The sequence below is a fragment of the Centropristis striata genome, chromosome 20 (assembly GCF_030273125.1).
Source record: "Centropristis striata isolate RG_2023a ecotype Rhode Island chromosome 20, C.striata_1.0, whole genome shotgun sequence".
NCBI lineage: Eukaryota > Metazoa > Chordata > Actinopteri > Perciformes > Serranidae > Centropristis > Centropristis striata.
In genome coordinates, this window is record NC_081536.1 from 33,759,645 (window position 1) to 33,779,268 (window position 19,624).

Sequence of the window (19,624 nt, forward strand, 5' to 3'; positions counted from 1 at the left end):
TATGAATTCTGACATTTAAGTCGGGAATAGAGAGAGCGGTCTATAGCTCGTCCTCTCAGAGTTTATTCTGAGCTGCTCTGAAGACAGAACATGTTCCCAGAAACGTCTCAGGGCCGAAGGCAAGGTCCTGACGGGTCGATAGACTCGTTCAGACGCCATCAGGACCCGTTAGCTTAATTCAGAGCTGACAGTTTTGCACTTTACGTCAAAGTGAGATGCTGAATAAAACGACACATTTCTAAAAGGGAAAGATCGGGAAACGATATGATGAGACTGTGCAAGCTGCTGCAGTTTTATTTGTCATAAAGTCAATATACCAAACTCCCACACACACACACACACACACACACACACACACACACACACACACACACACACACACACACACACACTCCTTCTGTCTCTGCCTTCACTGTAAGTAGATATGCCTGTGTTTCCATGGTGACCGGCGGTTTTGTGTTTCCCAGGATATCATATGGAGGCGTAACACACTTGGCTTCAGCGACACACACATACACACACACATACACACACACACACACACACACATATACACACACACTGAGAGAGAGTCTCAGCATCAGTTTCCAGACACTGCTGCTGCAGCTGAAGGTTTAAATGACTCAAACACACACACACACACACACACACACACACGATCGCTCCGTCATGCTTCTGATCCTGTTCAGTCACAGCTGCAGATATTCTGTTCGACGTCACAGTAAAAGAAAAAGAAAAGGCTGCTAATTACTTATTAGACTATTAAATGATTACCAAGCTTCCTGTCGTCGGTCGGATCGGTTAATAAACTCTATCAGCAATCATGCAGCAGCCACAATTTGTTTTTAAGTATAATATTTTCTTAACAAAAGTGAGAGAAGAATACTACTCAGACTACTACTACGGTTACTACTACTTTTGGTTCTACCAAATAATTCAGGACGATCACATTCTCATCCACAAAACTCTTTTTTTGTATAACTATTCTTCTGTTTAAACATTGTATTTCTGCAGAGTTGCCGAAGGAGATGACGATTTAGTAGTTGGTATTCATACCAGTGAAATTTCATGATTCTCGATAGCATGGTACAAAAACAAAACAACTACTCTCATTTTGTCCAATATGTGTTGGGAAAAAGGGAAACTTAGCCAGGTCTAACTTCGCTTCTGCATGAAGGAACACTAGCCATCCCTGGACACTGGACATACCCAGGCACAGGGCATACCTAGACATGGGGCATACCTAGACATGGGGCATACCTAGACACAGGGCTTACCTAGACACAGGGCATACCTAGACATGGGGCATACCTAGACACAGGGCTTACCTAGACACAGGGCATACCTAGACATGGGGCATACCCAGACATGGGGCATACCCAGACACGGGGCATACCTAGACATGGGGCATACCTAGACATGGGGCATACCTAGACATGGGGCATACCCAGACACGGGCATACCTAGACACAGGGCATACCTAGACACAGGGCATACCTAGACATGGGGCATACCTAGACATGGGGCATACCCAGGCACAGGGCATACCTAGACATGGGGCATACCCAGGCACAGGGCATACCTAGACACGGGGCATAACTAGACATGGGGCATACCGAGAAATGGGGCATACCCAGACATGGGGCATACCGAGAAATGGGGCATACCCAGACATGGGGCATACCGAGAAATGGGGCCTACCCAGACATGGGGCATACTGAGACATGGGGCATACCCAGATATGGGGCATACCCAGACACGGGCCATACCCAGACACGGGGCATACCTAGACACGGGGCATACCCAGACATGGGCCATACCCAGGCACAGGGCATACCCAGACACGGGACATACCCAGACACAGGGCATACCCAGACATGGAACATTCCCAGACATTGGGCATACCCAGACACGGGACATACCTAGACATGGGGCAAACCTAGACATGGGGCATAACAAGACATGGGGCATACCCAGACATGGGGCATACCCAGACAAGGGGCATACCCAGACATTGGGCATGTACGGACTCGGGACATACCTTGACATACCTGGACACCGGGCATCCCAAGCTCTCGGCATCCCCTGTTTCTTATGGTACCTTATTTCAAGTTAAACAACCTTTTAATCAAAATTTAGGCATTGACTTGACAGCGAAGTATAGATTCTCTTGATCCAAAGTGATGAATTGATATGTGGATCTTTTTCTTTAGTTGGTGACATTATAAAAATATGACGACAGACATACGAAACTTCAATCAGAAACCTCAATAGAAGTTTGGAAAGTAAGAAAGACAGGTTTAATACAGGTACTTTGAGGTCATTATCATAGTAATTAATACTACTACTATGAACTGTACTAAGACCAATTAAAACTCATCCTAATGTTAAATATATTTTAAAGACAAACTACTGTTGCTGCAACAACTAAATGAACTACTGCTAGTTAGTACTTCAATCTGGTATTCTGCTGATTAACAGCAGAAACAAAAAACTGCATTTGTAATCAAAGAAAGGACAGGGACACACACACACACACACACACACACACACACACTCAAGCCTGTATCAAGTACAGTGCTAATTCAATGTCATCGCCCCACACATCCTCCAGCCTGCTGAGCTCAGCACCAACAGGAAGCGGCTGCAGTGAGGAGGAGGAGACGAAGAAGAAAGGAACAAAGTGGACATTCAGCCTGCGTCTGCACTGCGTTTATAAAACACATCACAGAACAAACTGTGGATGAAACTGTCAGCGAAACTTCCCACAATAACAAATAATAAAGCTTCACTGAGTGGCCAAAGGACTTCTTCTCTTCACTCTTAATTCAGAAATTAAGAGAAAATATAAGAAAATGTTGAGAAAATGAGTAAATTAAAAATATTGGTGAAACATTTCCATATTTTCCATACATTCAGTTTAAATATTAGGGTTTTTTGTATAAATAATAGGGGATGTCAACTCAGAAAGAAGGATTTGATAGTTTTGTTAAGTATTTCAACACAACTGATTATTTCCCCCAGCAGCCATCAAGACATACAAGCACCACCCCCGAACCTTTAAAAGCACACACACACACACACACACACACACACACACACACACACACACACACACACACACACCATCAGCACTCTCCTGCATATTTAAAACTGGTGTTAATTATTTAGTGAAGTGGGACACTACTGGAGCAGTCGGCCATCAGGGTAAAAACAGCAGGCGGAGAGAGAGATAGAGTTACTGTAACACACACACACACACACACACACACACACACACACACACACACACACACACACACACACATACACACACACACACACACACACACTAATCTCACTAAAGCATGCGAGCAACAACAATAATCAGCACTTTTCATCATACATCATTAAAAATTTTCCCTTGTTGAAGCATTACATGTGGTATTTTGATTTTTTGGGGAATATTAGAAAAGGAAAGAAAACAAATAATACCCTAAAAATGGTGGATATTATTAAATATAATTAATTACATATCTTTTTTTGTAGGAACAGAAAGGTTTTAGTGCTGTTATAAGGAGTTTAGTGTCAACTGATTAACGTTTAGAAGTTATGGACTTCTATTTATAAGTCACTCCCACAGCCACACTACATTTTAGCCAATTGGCATGAAAACAAACACACACATTCACACACAAATACTTGACCTTCATGCCAAATTTCAGCCTCATAGAGTAAAAACTGTGGCCGGTAGAGGATGGGGATATTTCTGCCAACCGACTGATACAAAATAATTTAATAAATTAAGGAAATTAAGGAAACATACCAATGTATGCAGTGGGACTTTATTCTCATTTCACAGATCTATGATTCATCAAAGAGATGATTCATTACAGATTAAATCTGAAATCTGTTTCTTCTGTCACTGAGATAACAAAGTTTCACTGAAATGAGCCATTTGTTCTCATTTAAACTAGAAAGAAAAACAGCTCCAGTGATTTACACAAATATATCAGATACAATCAGAACAAACACTGAATGATTTGTGTGAGTTTGAACCGCAGAGATAATAAATCTTGAGTCTCGCTTGAAGCTCATGAATTAATTGATGTGTTTGTGTTAAGTTATGGATCGTAGCTAAACTCTTATTGTTGTAACTAAATTGTTACAGTTCTGTTGAGTTCTTCTTCTGGTGTTTTTTTACTAGAAAACAAAGACGGACCATAATCAGATTTATGATCCGACTAACTGAGGAGCAGATACGTGACTGAGTGTGAACGGAGGTCTCATCTGGATTTTATCTGGATAAAGACAGTTGAAGTGGCCAGATGTGTTCATCTGCTGCAGCAAGAAGCTCGTTAATGAGCATCGTTAGCACTGGCTAACGTCTGATTATTAGCAGGTGTGAAGGCGGAGGATCCTGCAGAGTGATGAGGCAGAAAGCCAGCGGTGTGTGTTGAGTCTTTAACTGTCCCACAAAAGACTAAAGCACAAATGGAAGCAAAACCACAATGCTGATTTTCATGTTTCAGTTATTTGTTCTGAGAAGGTTCATTGTTCTCGGTGTTAAAAACAAACTCTGCGACCTCACAGCTTGTGAAACCATCAAGACTCCCACAGAGTAAACACAGAAACACACACAGGAGGAAGCCAGACCAAAAGATACGAGCTCTCGAAGGACAACAACAGCAACCGCACAGATCTGATGGGTTCTGATCTTCAAACATGGTTCAACTGATCCAGGCCTACATGATGTTAGTTAGATGAATCCATCTAGTTAATCTTATCAAGCTCGTTTGGTTCTTTGAACTTAGAATAAAAGAAAATACAAGCACAGCTTTGGCTTTAAGTCAAGAAAACACCTTAAACATACTCTAAAAATGAAAGAAAAATCTTCTAAATCTCAGCAGATAACAACCTGGAGACTTAACTCAGAGTTAACAACAATTAAAGTTACTACAAGGAGGTTTTAAATGGCTCTCCAACAAAATCAGAAGTTGCAACAAGGCAGCAGCTACATGACCCAGAAACTACCCGCCTCCTGGGACCCAACAACACCACCACACTACTGGGGACTAAGCTAAATTACTGGGCCAGCAGGAGGGATGGGAGGCATGGAAGAACCAGGACATGGACCGGGCGGGGCAGACTGTCAGACCCTGCTGCAGCAAAAAGAGAAGTTTTCTAAACCGAGTCTGGCAGCTGCAGATTACTACAACACAAGATCTCCTGGTAACACTACTGCTTTTGTCCACAGGGGGTGCTATAAATCAACATAACTGTTTAAAAATAATTATTTAGAGGATATAAATCCTTATTTTGTAAAGAATGATGTCATCTGCAAAGAACTTTATGTTTTGGCGGTTCATTATCAAAGGTATTGGTCCTGACCCAGAATAAACTCCATTTTCAACCTTACAACAACACCATGCTACTGGAGACCAGGCAGAATTACTGGGCCCACTGGAGGGACAGGAGGGACTGAAGAACCAGGACCAGGACCAGGACCTGGACCAGGACCAGGACTAGGCCGGGCAGGGCTGACTGTCAGACCCTGCTGCAGTAAAATGGGAAGTTTTCTAAAGGGACTCTGGCAGCGATATCAACTCAAGATGTAAAAAATGGAGTCGTCTGCAAAGAACTTTATGTTTTGGGGTCTTGTCACTCAAAGTCCCGGTCCTGACCCAGAATAAACCTGTACTTTTGGAGGTTTGGACTTAAAGACTTCTGCTCAGCTGCAAAAACAGTTTGAAACCAGCTTTAAAGAAATGAAAAATCATTCAAAGTTTGTTTATCGATAATCAAATCAAGCACAAACAAACAGTTCCGCCAATCCGAAGCTCAAAACCAGCTGCTACAGATCCAGATCACTCATCCATCGGTCAGTCCTCCTACCTGCGAGGGCTTTGATCCTGGAGCGCTCGAACAGGCGTGCCGAGCTGTTCTCGTTGTCCCAGTCGTCGGCGTCCCAGCGGTTGTTGACGCCATCGTTGCTGTATTGCTGCTGGATCTCCATGTGGTCGAACTCCGCCGCTACCGACGTCATCTTGACCTCGCCGCGACTCCCCCCACCTGCCGCCGCCGCTGATAACCCTGCTGCTGCTGCTGCTGTTGGTCCTAGTCCTTCCACCTGCCGCCTGATGCCGTTAGCGACGGGACCCTCAAACACGCCCTCACACACACACACACACACTCATACACACTCAGACCGGCTCTGAGTGGCAGGTCGAGATCCAAAATCCTGCAGAGAATAAAACAGAGATACAAAGAGAGGGAGAGTTAGAGGAAGATACTGCAACTGTAGGGACGACATGATGTTTTATACATATTTATATGTTATACAAACACATTTAATGCAAACACTGCAATTAGCGTGGACAGAGAAACTACAAACAGCAACCGAAAATCAAATGAATAGACGTCAAAATCCTCCAAACAGATTCAGCTTCTTGCAGTATAACTTCAGCTTTAGAATTACAACACACTGACAGTTATATATTGGTGTTTTATAAGTTATCAACATTTTAAAAGGTTCTTTTCTGTTCAAAAGAGCAACCCAACATTGTGTTTTAACTTGAAAAAGCTCCCGCAATGACTACAAGTTAGACTTAAATACTATATATAACCTCAGTTCTATGAAAATCCAAAAAGCTCCATGAGCTGTATGTTACTCAAACTTCTTCATCAGTCAAGAAAAAAAGAAAATAACTATTTTTTATGTGTTTATAAATAAGACCAGAGATCATTTGTGATGTTTAGATGTGCTTCCAGGACAAAAATACAGAGGTAGACACAGAAACACAAAAAAAAAAAACATATATAAAAGAGCCTCAAATTGTTTAAGAAAAAGTTATTAAAAAAAGTTAAATATATTTTAGGTTTGTTTTTCGTCAGAATCCACATTTTTGTCAGTTTTTGTCCAAAATCCACATTTTTGTCCAATGTAATAAAGCCTAAATATTCCATACAATTAATAAAGATTACTTTTACTTACTTTTCCTATTTAATTTTTATATTTAAATTTATATTTAAATATTTATATTTAAATTTAATGTATTTTTATTCATTTATTTATTTATTTATTATTTGTAACTATTTTTATAGCTTCTTACATTCTGTTATTATATTTTATTTTATAATATTTGTATATAAATTATTAAAAAATAAATGTGATAATAATGTGATAAAAAAGATATTCCTTTATTCACCATTAAAGCAGCAACAATTAAAAGAAGCATCAACAATAATATAAAAATAAATAGTTAACAAACCATGTTGACAAGGAATATTAAAGTATTAACAATATAAACAAGAAGAAATGTAAAAATTAGGAAAATATAAACAATATATGCAGACTAAACAGTTGAAATTGCACCTTTATTATTATATTATATTATAATATATATTTAATTTTTACAGTTTTACCAAACAGAGTCTTCCTGGAAAAGGACGATTGTATCCAGTTAGACTTGTAGAACCATAAACGTCTTAAATATTGAGTCTAAACTTCTGTTTTCTGATTCTTACTGACACTTTAATGTAGCTGTTTAAATTACTTTTTATGTTCTTTAATCTTTGAGTCTCTATGGTTTTTCCTGTGAAACATGTTTAATATCATGTTGAGTTTCTGTCTGTTTCAGTAAAGTTTTGTACTTTATATTAACTCTGAACTCACAGATAGATTCATTTATTCTGTAAAGAGAGGAAAACTGCAGAGAACAGTCTGAAGCTGAGGGCTGTGGCTGTCATGTGACCACCTCTCTGCTCTGTGATTGGCTGCAGGTTGATTCAGCTCTGAGTTGATCTGTAGCTGAGAGAGTGGCGCCCCCCGCTGGTCACAGCACGCCACTACAACACCTCATACACTTTAATACAAACATATTTTAATATTTCTAAACACTCTGATCCCCAACGAGATGTTTCAGGACGTTTTTAATTCTTTTCACATTCTCCTCTCTGTGTCTATGTGTTTCATTGCAATAAATAAAATCTATATAAATCCTGCAGCTCAATAATTTATATAAAAATTATCAACTTGTAATAGTTAAAGATAAAGATATATTTAAAATAGTTTAATTATGGTTAAATTAATTATATATTATCATATTATATATATATATATATATATCAAATATATATTTAAAATATTTAAATGATGGTTGAATTACTGATTTGTTTAATCATTTTAATATATATTTTAAATGTAAATAAGGGTTAAATTAATAATTTAAATATATTTCTTACATAGATAAATAATGGTGGAGTCAATAATTCTAATACATTTTTGAAATACTTAAATTATGCTTAATTTATTAATTTAATATATATATTTTTAAGTAAAAAAGGGTTAAATTAATTACTGTAATATATTTCTTAAAAACAATTATTTATATAATGGTAGAGTTTATAATTTCAATGTATTTTCCGAAAAGTTAAATTATGTTGAATTCATAATTTCAATATCTTCTTTAAAAAGTAAATGAGGGTTCAATTAATAATTGTAATGTATTTCTTTAATATATAAATTATGGTTAAAATTTAAATTTTAATATATGTTTTAAATAATTTTTGAACAGTTACATTGTAGTTAAAATATTAATTTTAACTTGTGTTTTAATATGTCTTTTAATTTCATAAATTATGGTAAAAAATAATTTTAATTCATGTTTTAATATATCTTTTTAATAGATAGATTATGGTTAAAATAAAAAATATATATTTTGAGAACAAATTAAACAAATTAATATTTCTTCACTTATTTGCTTTTTTTAATGGCAAATTAATTTCTGAGGTTGTAAAATAATCTGTAAACCTTTTTGGACGTTGATATGAAAAACAACTTTTATAAAACTTTAAAATCTCAGCATCAGCATCAGATGAATAAACACGTTTTACTTTAATCAGAATGAAGAATAAAGAAGCTGTTTGTTTACTGACGGCTGCAGGAAAACAACAAACAGAGACGACAGGTAAACAGAGAACGACGAGTCAGCAGAACGACTCAGCAGCAGTCAGCACAACACACACACACACACACACACACACACACACACACACACACACACACACACGTCTGCTTCTCATTAACTCAGAGACTAAAAAAACCTTTTAAAGCTCTAAAATAAAAACTCAACATGATTCTGTTTCACAGCTTCAATAATACAAACTCCACATAAACTAATTATGTCCATAAAAATCTAAATAATCAAACATTTCAACTGCTCAAGTACAACAAATGAAGTATTATTGCGTGTTCACCACAAAACATTGGATGGTTCCAGTTTGTTTTTATGGTTTTTATAGATTTTTTTAAAAATAATATCAACATGTTTTATTGCTTGTATTTATTTGATTTTTTACTGTTATTGCTCCATGTGTCTTTGGTTTTTAATGCCTGTGTTACTGTTTTTTTTTTCACTGTAAAACACTCTGAGCTGCTATATAAAGTGAATAATAATTTATTTTACCAACAATAATAATAACAATATTCATAATAATAAAAAAGTATTACAAAACAAAATACTAATCGTAACAGATCATGAATATAATAATGTATTTTTCAATAAAACCAATAATAATACTAATAATATGCATAAAAACAATAATAACAAAATAATACTAATAATAACAAATCACATACAATTACCAAATAATTATAACAATAATAATATATATTTTTAATATATATTTTTAAAATTACTTTTTACTACTACAAGTAGTAGCATAATTATTATTATTATTTTTATAAATATTAATATTACTACTACTTCAATCAAATTAGAATGTAGGAAACTCTGATGGACATTTATCAGTTAGTTTTTTCTGTTTCTGTTTATTGATTGGCTGCTGCTTGTGTGTGACATCACAGCATCTCTGTAGCCCCGCCCACTGACGATCCCCCACCAATGGGAATATTTCTGCATCTGAGGAGGAGGATGAGACACACACTGATATCCTGTGTGTCTCTCTCTCTCTCTCTGTGTGTGTGTGTGTGTGTGTGTGTGTGTGTGTGTGTGTGTGTGTGTGTGTGTGTATGTGTGTATGTGTGTATGTGTGTGTGTGTGTGTGTGTGTGTGTGTGTGTGTGTGTGTGTGTGCTGCCACCCACTTGCAGCTCAGCAACCAGTCAGACTGGAGCTGCTTGTGTTGCTACGCTAAAAATACGCCGCCACTGGGACACGGACAGAGTGTGTGTGTAGGTGTGTGTGTGTGTGTGTGTTGCCAGAGTGAAGCTAACACAATGTGCACTCATTCAGAAGCGATAAACCACACACACACAGTTTTTGGAAAGTGTGTCAGATGAATCTGTGTGTGTGTGTGTCTGTGTTTCTGTGTGTGTGTGTGTGTGTGTGTGTGTGTGTTTCTGTGTGTGTGTCTGTGTTTCTGTGTGTGTGTGTGTGTGTGTGTGTGTGTGTTTCTGTGTTTGTGTCTGTGTTTCTGTGTGTGTGTGTGTGTGTGTCTGTGTTTCTGTGTGTGTGTGTGTGTGTGTGTGTGTGTGTGTCTGTGTTTCTGTGTGTGTGTGTGTGTGTGTGTGTGTGTGTGTGTGTGAGACACTTTTTCTGTTTCATAAGACAAAGTTAGTCTCATTCTGCAGCCAGAACTCACTGATCAATGATCTGTATTAACGGTTTATTAATCAATTAATCATGTCGTCTATAAAATAAATAAGATATCTGTTTTTGGTAAATTTTATATCATTTCGTGTCTATTTTGTTCTTTTTTTTTTGTCTTTTTCTGGTCATTTTGACTCTTTTTGGGTAATTTTGTGTCATTTTTTGTCTCTTTTTGATTCTTAATTTTGTCTTTTGTATGCGTTTTTGGTAATTTTGTGTCTTTTTGTGTCATTCTGAATGTTATTTAGGGTCTAACTCTTTAGAGTCTGTGGGAGGTGCAGCAGCCAGAAGAACTGAGAGTATTTATAGAGAGAGAAAGAGAGAAAGAATGGAGAGATAACGGAGGAGTCTGGACGAGAACAGGAAGGACAGAAATAGAGAGAGAGAGAGATGACAGGATGATGGAGGAGACAGAAGAAGAGAAACAGACTTTAACAAGCTGCAGTGACGTTTAGTCTCTGATTCATTCATTTAGTTTCATTTAGTTTCATTTAGTTTCAGTTCTTTATGAAGCTGAATATTTTACATTTGCAGCTTTTCTTTGATAATAAATTGAATTAAAACAAACATTTTTCTGATATTTGACTCCATCAGGAGATTAAATGATGATGAGATACTTATTAAGTTTCAGCCCCATGAAATTTGATCATTTCAGGATCTTTTCTGTTGCCCTCCTCCTCCTCCTCCTCCTCCTCCTCCTCCTCCTCCTCCTCCTCCTCCTCCTCCTCCTCCTCCTCCTCCTCCTCCTCCTCCTCCCAGCATCCTCCAGCCTGTCAAAGCTGAGTGAGTTCCTGTTTAGGTGTTCAGGTGCTTATGTCTTTGTTTGGTGATTTTGAGTCTTTTTTGGTAATTTAATGTCTTATTTTGGTAATTTTGTGTCTCTTTTGGTCTTTTTTTGACAATTTTGTGTGTTATTTGGGGTTTTTTGTGTCTTTTTGATAGGTTCGTGTCTGTTTTTTGTATATTTTTATCTTTTTTTGTCATTTTGTGTCTTTTTTTAGTAATTTTGTGTCTTATTTTGTTAGTTTTGAGTCTTTTATTGGTCATTTTGGGTCTTTATTTTGTCTTTTGTATCTTTTTTTTATAATTTTGTGTCTTTTTTGTAATTTTATGTCTTTTTTGTAATTTTATGTCTTTTTTCGTTCATTTTGAATCTTTTTTTATGATTTTGTGTCTTATCAGATAATTTTGTGTCTTTTGATTATTCTGTGTTTTTTTTGTTTGTCTGGTTTGTCTTTATCTCTTTCTCTCTGTGTGTCTTTTTTTCCGTCTCCGTCTTTCTCTCATGTCTCTTACTTTCTTACCCTCTTTTCTTCTATTTTTCTTTCTGTCTATCTTGTTCCCAAACAGCCCGTCCAACCAATCAGGAGTCAGTTACAGCTGTCAATCATGACGTCACAGCCCCGTTCATAGAATCAATAACTGATCAAAGCCAAACTGATCAGAAACATGAACAACAGAACAAACATCAGCGAGAGAAAAAACTCAGAAAGAGTTTAGAGTCAGCAGGAACTTTCTCTGAACTCTCTCACAAAAATGTAATTATAACCTGTAGTGAGTTATGTTGCATCTCTTCTCTTTTCTCCTTTGAGTCCACACACACACACACACACACACACTGACACACAAAAGACGGACATTATCCAGTCAGAAGCTCACGTCTCCATGGTTACGGCCGTCCTGGTTGCTTTGTGTCGGAGCAACAACTCGCCGAGCTGCCGACAGCGACACAAAGACGCTCAGCAGCAGAGAAAGTCTCCGTTAGAGACGCTCAGCAGCTGATCAGGACCTCTGAACATCTGCAGGACCCGACCAGGCGTTCCTCTGGTAAAGTTCTTTATCAGGAATAAATCAGGGGAAAAACTACAGAAATCACCTCAAACTTAAAGAAACACTTGGAGTTTTTAATAGATAAAGTTTGTTTGGTGTGAAAATGTTCAAACTGGTTTAATAAAAAGCTTTAAACTGGACCAGACTGTAGTTCTGAGTCTCACCACCAGGAGTCAGAGTGGAGTCAGCAGCAGCTCCTGAGTGGAACATAACGAGACTGAGAGAGTCGAGACCACTAGTGGAGATAAAACACCTTTAACAGATGATTCGTGTTGTGATTTTTATTCCTACAGAGTTTACGTGTTGATACGTCTGTTTTTTGGCTTTTCAGTTCTTCCATCATCTCACAAAAAAATGAATTTTCTGTGTTCCCCCTCTCACCTCCACGTGATGTTTTAAAACATCCAGAACTTTTTTTAAATATCCACAAAAAAAATTTAAGATCTGGGAATTTTTTTTCGAACATCCAGATATTTTTTTTTTATAAAGATCCAGATTTTTTTTTATAAAGATCCAGATTTTTTCTTTTTGAAAGATTCAGGATATTTTTTAAAAGATCGAGGAATTAATTTTAAGCACCAGGAATTTTTTTTAAGATTTGGGATTTTTTTTTTTAAATATCCAGATATATTTCTTATAATGTTCCAGGAATGTATCTGAGAAAGATCTGTGTGTTTTTTATTTTATTTTATTTTTATTTACTTTTAAAAAGGTCCAGGATTTTTTTTGTAGAGATCCAGGATTTTTTTTTAAACATATGTTTTTTTTCTTCCCTTTTTTAAGTCAGAGTAATTTATTTTAAAGATTCTTTTCTTCTTCTGACTTTTTTTTTTTAAATCCAGGTAGTCTTTTAAAAGGTCCAGGAATTTAAAGAAAACATTCAGATATTTCCTGATTCTTTTTTTAAAGATCCAGGATTTTTTTAAAGACCTGAGTAATTTTTTCTAAAGATTCGGGAATTAATTATGCACAGAAGTCAAACTTTTTTGGCTTCATGCACCACTGAGCAGCTTTCATAGGAATGAACAGAGCTCCGAACATAAACACTCAGTAATAAATGAATATGTGAATGATTTTCTGCAGCAGACGGACGGAGCTCGTCTTCACTTTCTGTATTTTTAGTCATTCAAGTATCAATTGTTCACCATGGCAACAGAAACCCTGCAGCGCTCAAACTCCCACACACACACACACACACACACACACACACACACACACACACACTGAACACACACCTACACACTCCCAACACTGTGGTTGCACATCTAACCTTGCAGCTTATTTAAATAAATAAATAAAAAGATCTGTGTGTCACATTATTTCCAGGAATAAAGAAACACTCAGCAGGTTTAGAGAAGGTCTGGTTCTTCTGGTTCTTCTGGTTCTCCTGGTTCTTCTGGTTCTCCTGGTTCTTCTGGTTTTAGTGAATTAAAGCGTCTTTGTGATCCAACATTCAGACTTTATCAGCATGTGAACAGGTGAGAGACGAGTTATCAGAACGAGCTCAAACAAATAATAATTAACTCTTGTTCATGTGTGTTTATTTTGGTCATTTTGAGTCTTTTTTTGGTCATTTTGTGGCTTTATTTTTGCTAATTCTGTGTATTTTGTCTTTGGTCATTTTGTGTCATATTTTGGTAACTTGGTGTCTTTAATTTGGTAGTTTTGTGTATTTTTTGGGGTAATTTTGTGTCCTAATTTTGTCTTTAGTATCGTTTTTCGTCATTTTGAATCTTTTTTTTGGTAATTTTGTGTCTTATTTTGGTAATTTTGTCTTTTTTATTTTAATTATCATATAATACCCAAGTTTCCAAGTGTCCTGAATGTTATAAAACCAGTTTTCTCCATATATTATTGAGTATTGTCATGTTTCCAGCCTCTCCTGTCCTCTCCTCTCTGCTCTGTGTAAACAGCCTCTCCTGTCCTCTCCTCTCTGCTCTGTGTAAACAGCTTCTCCTGTCCTCTCCTCTCTGCTCTGTGTAAACAGCCTCTCCTGTCCTCTCCTCTCTGCTCTGTGTAAACAGCCTCTCCTGTCCTCTCCTCTCTGCTCTGTGTAAACAGCCTCTCCTGTCCTCTCCTCTCTGCTCTGTGTAAACAGCCTCTCCTTTAATGTTTTTAACAGGATCTGGTTTATTTTAATGACACATGGAGAATAAAGAGATTCTGACACTAATATCAACATTTAACACAAGTAACGGACACTTTTTATAACTGATGAGGCGTTCAAGGACCGTCGGAAAGCTCAGACTCTGACGATAATGTCTGTTTTTACAGTTTCTTTCTATGATAAATGCTGAATTTTGGCAATATTTTAAAGAAAATATAAATTTGATTTGATTTAGAGACGTCAGATCTGTTCACAGTGTCTGCAGTGACCTTCAGTGTTCTTTAAAGGAAACTTACAGGTGTGTGTGTGTGTGTGTGTGTGTGTGTGTGTGTGTGTTTGTGTGTATTGAGGCCATGTGTGTGTGTGTGTGTGTAGTCTTATGTAGGCCACAGATCCATGTAGGGCAGCAGCTCTCATCTGACCCGACACCATCAAACAGCATCAGAGACAGAACCAGAACACCCACCACCCTCTGACACGTCCACCGCCACAATAAAAGCACGTGTTTCACAATAAAAGCCTCTGACAGACTGTTATTATGTCGCTGCAGCAGAGAGACACAGAGAGCCAATCAGGGAGCTGCTTCATGACAGGTAATTAAGTCTGATTTAGATCTTTACACACACTGACGGCTTCCTGACACACACACACACACACACACACACACACACACACACACTCTTTCTTCCAGGGTTACAGAACAACACAGCGTCTCTATTAATGTGGTAAATATACAATAAATAATCCAGATTTATAGGAACTTCTTTTTTTTGGAAAGTCATAAAGTTGTAAGTAAAAAAACTCGAAAATTACAGAAATCCTTTGAAATTTAATATAAAAACTTACTAAAATCCTCTAAGATAAAAGTCAGAATTTTAGTAGGAAAAAATATTTTATAGGTTTATAATAAATTAATTTATGCATTTTATTATTTTATTATAAATTTGTGACTTTTTTCGAATTTATTTGAGATCATAATGGCAAAAAATTCTGAATAAAAAGTCATACATTTGTGAATAAAAAATGTTCTAAATTCTGTAAAAATTAAAGTGGTAATCATACAAGAAAAAAATCTAAATATTTAAGACCTTAAAAAGGATTAAAGAGTCATCAATTTGCGAGGGAAAAAAAACAATAGGGAAAAAAAGAAAAAACATTTTTACAAGACTTTTTAAAAAAATGTTTTGAGATTATTAAGTCAAATTTGCAAGAGAGAAAAACATAAATGCCAGAAAATCTGACTCCAGATAAATTAAATAAAGTATGTTGAGTTTTCTCTGGATTCATTCAGGACTCTGTCTGTCTGTCTGTCTGTCTGTCTGTCTGTCTGTCTGTCTGTCTGTCTGTCTGTCTCTCTGTTTGTCTGACTGTCTGCCTGTCTGTCTGTGTTAAATGACTTTTGTCTGAGAAGGTTAACTGCTGATGCAGTTAGCCGTCGCCATGGTAACGTTAATAAATCAATGGGTAAATGGACCACACACACACACACACACACACACACACACACACACACACACACACACACAGTTTCTGTCTCTGAGCTCCAGAATCACATCAAGATTTTATCTCATTTTGTTTCTTTTACTTTAGTTTTTTTCCTCTCATATTAATATTTCTATAATCTCACAGCATTTATTACATTTTCTTTTGAATTTTTTACTTTATAATCTCAGAGATTGTTCAGGCTTTTTTGCGTGTAATTTTGTTTTCTCTTGTACATTTTTCACTTTAATCCAAAATGGTTGACTTTATGATATTAGACTTTATTTCACTTTTTTCTTAAATTAGTGATTTTATTATCAGAGTATTTCTGAGATTTTCTCGCATGTTTATGATTTTAGAAACTCTGAGAATTTCTGATAATTTTTCTTGTAACTGTATGACTTTATAACATCAGAGAATATTCAAGGTTTGTTCTTGTAAATTTTAAACTTTAATCTCAGAGGATTTCTGAGATTTTCGATTTATTTGTCTTTTTTCTTAGAGTTTTTTATTTGCTGATGTATGACGTCATAATCTCCACAAACGTTCAAATTTTTTACATGCAATTTGATTTTTTTTCTGAGTTTTTTATTTTTATTATTTTAAGACTTTATAATCTGTTTATTTTCTTATAAATTTAATTTAGTTTTATTCTCGTCTCCTGATGGTGTCGACCTTCTGCAACATGCAGAGAAACACAGAATAAAACTCTTTCATGCACTTTTTCTGCACCATTAGTGAACACTGAGCCTGTTTCTTACAGCAGCAGATAAAATAAATGCACTGCAGAGTTTGTGTCCGTCCTCCATCAGAGGACACGAAGCTGCAGACGCCGCCAGCACAAATCAATCAGGACAGTCAATAATAAAAGTCAGTGTCCACAAACTCTAAAAGCTACAAAATAAAAGCTTCTCTCACAGTGATGAAGCAGTTTTTACTGACAGAAATCTGATTCATAATAAAGTTCTATAACTACAAGATCACATATTTATGTCTCGGATATTTTAAAGCTTCAAAGAATCAAAGGTGTGGGGTCGACCAATCAGAGCAGAGCAATCAACAGAATTAACTGCAGCTGTAGAATGTTCCGACACAGTGACAGCAGCCAGAGGTGGACAGACTGGAATTTCTGGCCTCGAACGGAAAGCTTTTTTGGCAAAACCATAATAACTATCATTGATCCGACTTCACTTTGAGCGTCCTGAGTTCTTCCTGAACGTCTACATATGTTTTTTTTTTAAGAAAAATGAAAAAATAGCTTTGTTAGAGCGATCTAAAAAAAACTGTTACATCTCCCTTTTTCAGAAATCTTCATGCGTTTTTAATATGGGAGCCAATGAGGCTGTTGGTGGTGTTGGTGGATCATCTGTGCGTCCTACGCCCAAACTATAACTCTGACAGCTTTACCAGAGGATTGTGAGTGAGAAGACTAATTTTCCTACGTTTCTATGTATAAATTATTTCTGTAGAGTGGAATTTGCGGCCTGGAGCGCAGTTTTCAAATTTATTTTTTGACAGTTTTTTCTCTCCCTCTACACTCTGGTGATGATGTCACACACTGTGACACGAACATTCCGTGCAATACACACCCATTATAATCTCAGAATTTCTCCAAAAATGATCATGGTCATTGAACAGGGATTGATAAAAAACTATATGACCTATCGAAACGTGGATTAATACACCGATACACAAGACTTGTGTCTACTGTTTAAAGTTTAAATGGAGTCTCTAGGTGAAATTATGCCGGAGAAGTAGACGTTTAAAAATCTCCAATGATTGTTCTTTTTCGCTCTTTTTTGTCGGCCGTCCCATTCATTTCAATGTAAAATTTTGGGCAGTTTTTTGCGACTTATGTTTTAAATTCGTATTCTGTAGAGAAAAGTAATAGCACACCGATCCCGATCAAACCGCACGTTTTGATATATAATTAGTCCTGCAACTTTTCAAGTTGTAGGACTAGTAGCGGGACGAAATTGCGTCCGGAGGAAGAAGAAGAAGAAATCCACAGTATAACAGTAGTGCAGCACTGGTCCCTACAGATATTGCTGTAGGGACCAGTGCTCGGTGGCCCTAATAATAATCAACCAACATAAAAAAATCCTACTTCTGGTAAACCGTTAATTCTCTTCATCAGATTTTACACTGGAGTAAAATTGCTTTTTGATGGATTTAATCAGCATGAACGACTCTGCAGGTTTCTCTCAGACACACACGCACACACACACACACACACACACACACACAGATCTGAGTGTGGATCAGGTCTGAAGCTGATGAGCTAAAACCATTCAGTCAGTTTCCGGAGCCTCTGTGCTCCGTCATGTGAGAGAACACACACACACACACACACACACACACACACACACACACACAGATGACAAAAGGGCGAGGGAATAAAAGGCTGAGAGCGGAGGAATGTGTCAGCAAGTCGAGGGGATGAGATCACACTTCAGAGAGAGAGAGAGAGAGAGAGACAGAGAGAGGAGAGAGAGAGAGGGAGAGAGAGAGAGAGAGGGAGAGAGAGAGAGAGAGAGAGAGAGAGAGAGGGAGAGAGGGAGAGAGAGAGAGAGAGAGAGAGAGAGAGGGAGAGAGAGAGAGAGAGAGAGAGAGACCAGAGAGAGAGAGAGAGAGAGGAAACAGTGAGAGTGTGTTTCCGTCTGGTTTTAACCATGATGTGGAACCGTTCAGACTCTGCAGCTGTTTGAATGAACAGAAAAACACATGGATGTAAAGAATCACTTTAAGATTTGCAATGGAACTTTCTCAAAGTGTCTGAAGTCAGAAACGAGCCAATGCTCAGTGGGAAAACCTCTGGGGAACAAGTTCGGATTTAAAAACAGTTTTCTCCACATATTTTGTGTCTTTTTGGGTCTTGTTTTGGTCATTTTGTGTCTTAATTTTGTCTTTTGTATCATTTTTGTTTACTAATTTTGTGTCTTTTTTTTTTATTTTTAATATGTTTCCAAGTGTCCTGACTGTTGTAAAACAGTTTTCTCCACTTATTAAAGTATTGTCATGTTTCCAGCCTCTCCTGTCCTCTCCTCTCTGCTCTGTGTAAACAGCCTCTCCTGTCCTCTCCTCTCTGCTCTGTGTAAACAGCCTCTCCTGTCCTCTCCTCTCTGCTCTGTGTAAACAGCCTCAACAGACACATGTGGAATAAAGAGATTCAGACACTAATATCAACATTTTAACCCTTTGGGCCCTCTTTAATTTAATTTACTTCCCTTTCAGGCCCTTTGGGGTGAAAATGTCACGATAAAAACCTTCCAGCCATCAAGTGGCCATAAAGGAGTTTTTTACATTTTAAATCTGACACTACACAAAAACTAAAAATGCATCAAAATCAATTTTGTTCTTAATCTTTGACAAGACACTGATGATGCGTTCAAGGACCGTTGGAAAGCACAAACGCTGAACCAGAAACCTGCACCAGTAAACCTCCTGAACACTGACTGGAAACTACCAAATACTGACTGGAAGAAAACCACTTTACGACTGAGATCAAATCACAACGTGAGCAGAATTTAACACACACACACTCTGTTAGTCCCGCCCCTGACTCAGGAACCAATCAGCTGCTTCCTCATCAGAGGACGTCAAACATGGCCGCC

At 37.2% G+C, this 19,624-nt stretch overlaps 1 protein-coding gene across 1 annotated transcript in view; it reads right to left on the reverse strand.

Moving 5' to 3' along the window:
• LOC131993918 (spectrin beta chain, non-erythrocytic 1-like) overlaps window positions 1-19,624 on the reverse strand; it is a 141,035-nt gene that overhangs the window by 93,433 nt on the left and 27,978 nt on the right. Inside the window, exon 2 of the mRNA XM_059359994.1 lies at window positions 5,875-6,220. Coding sequence (XP_059215977.1) covers window positions 5,875-6,025 — 151 coding nt within the window. The 5' untranslated portion in view covers window positions 6,026-6,220. The remainder of the gene's footprint in view (window positions 1-5,874; window positions 6,221-19,624) is intronic.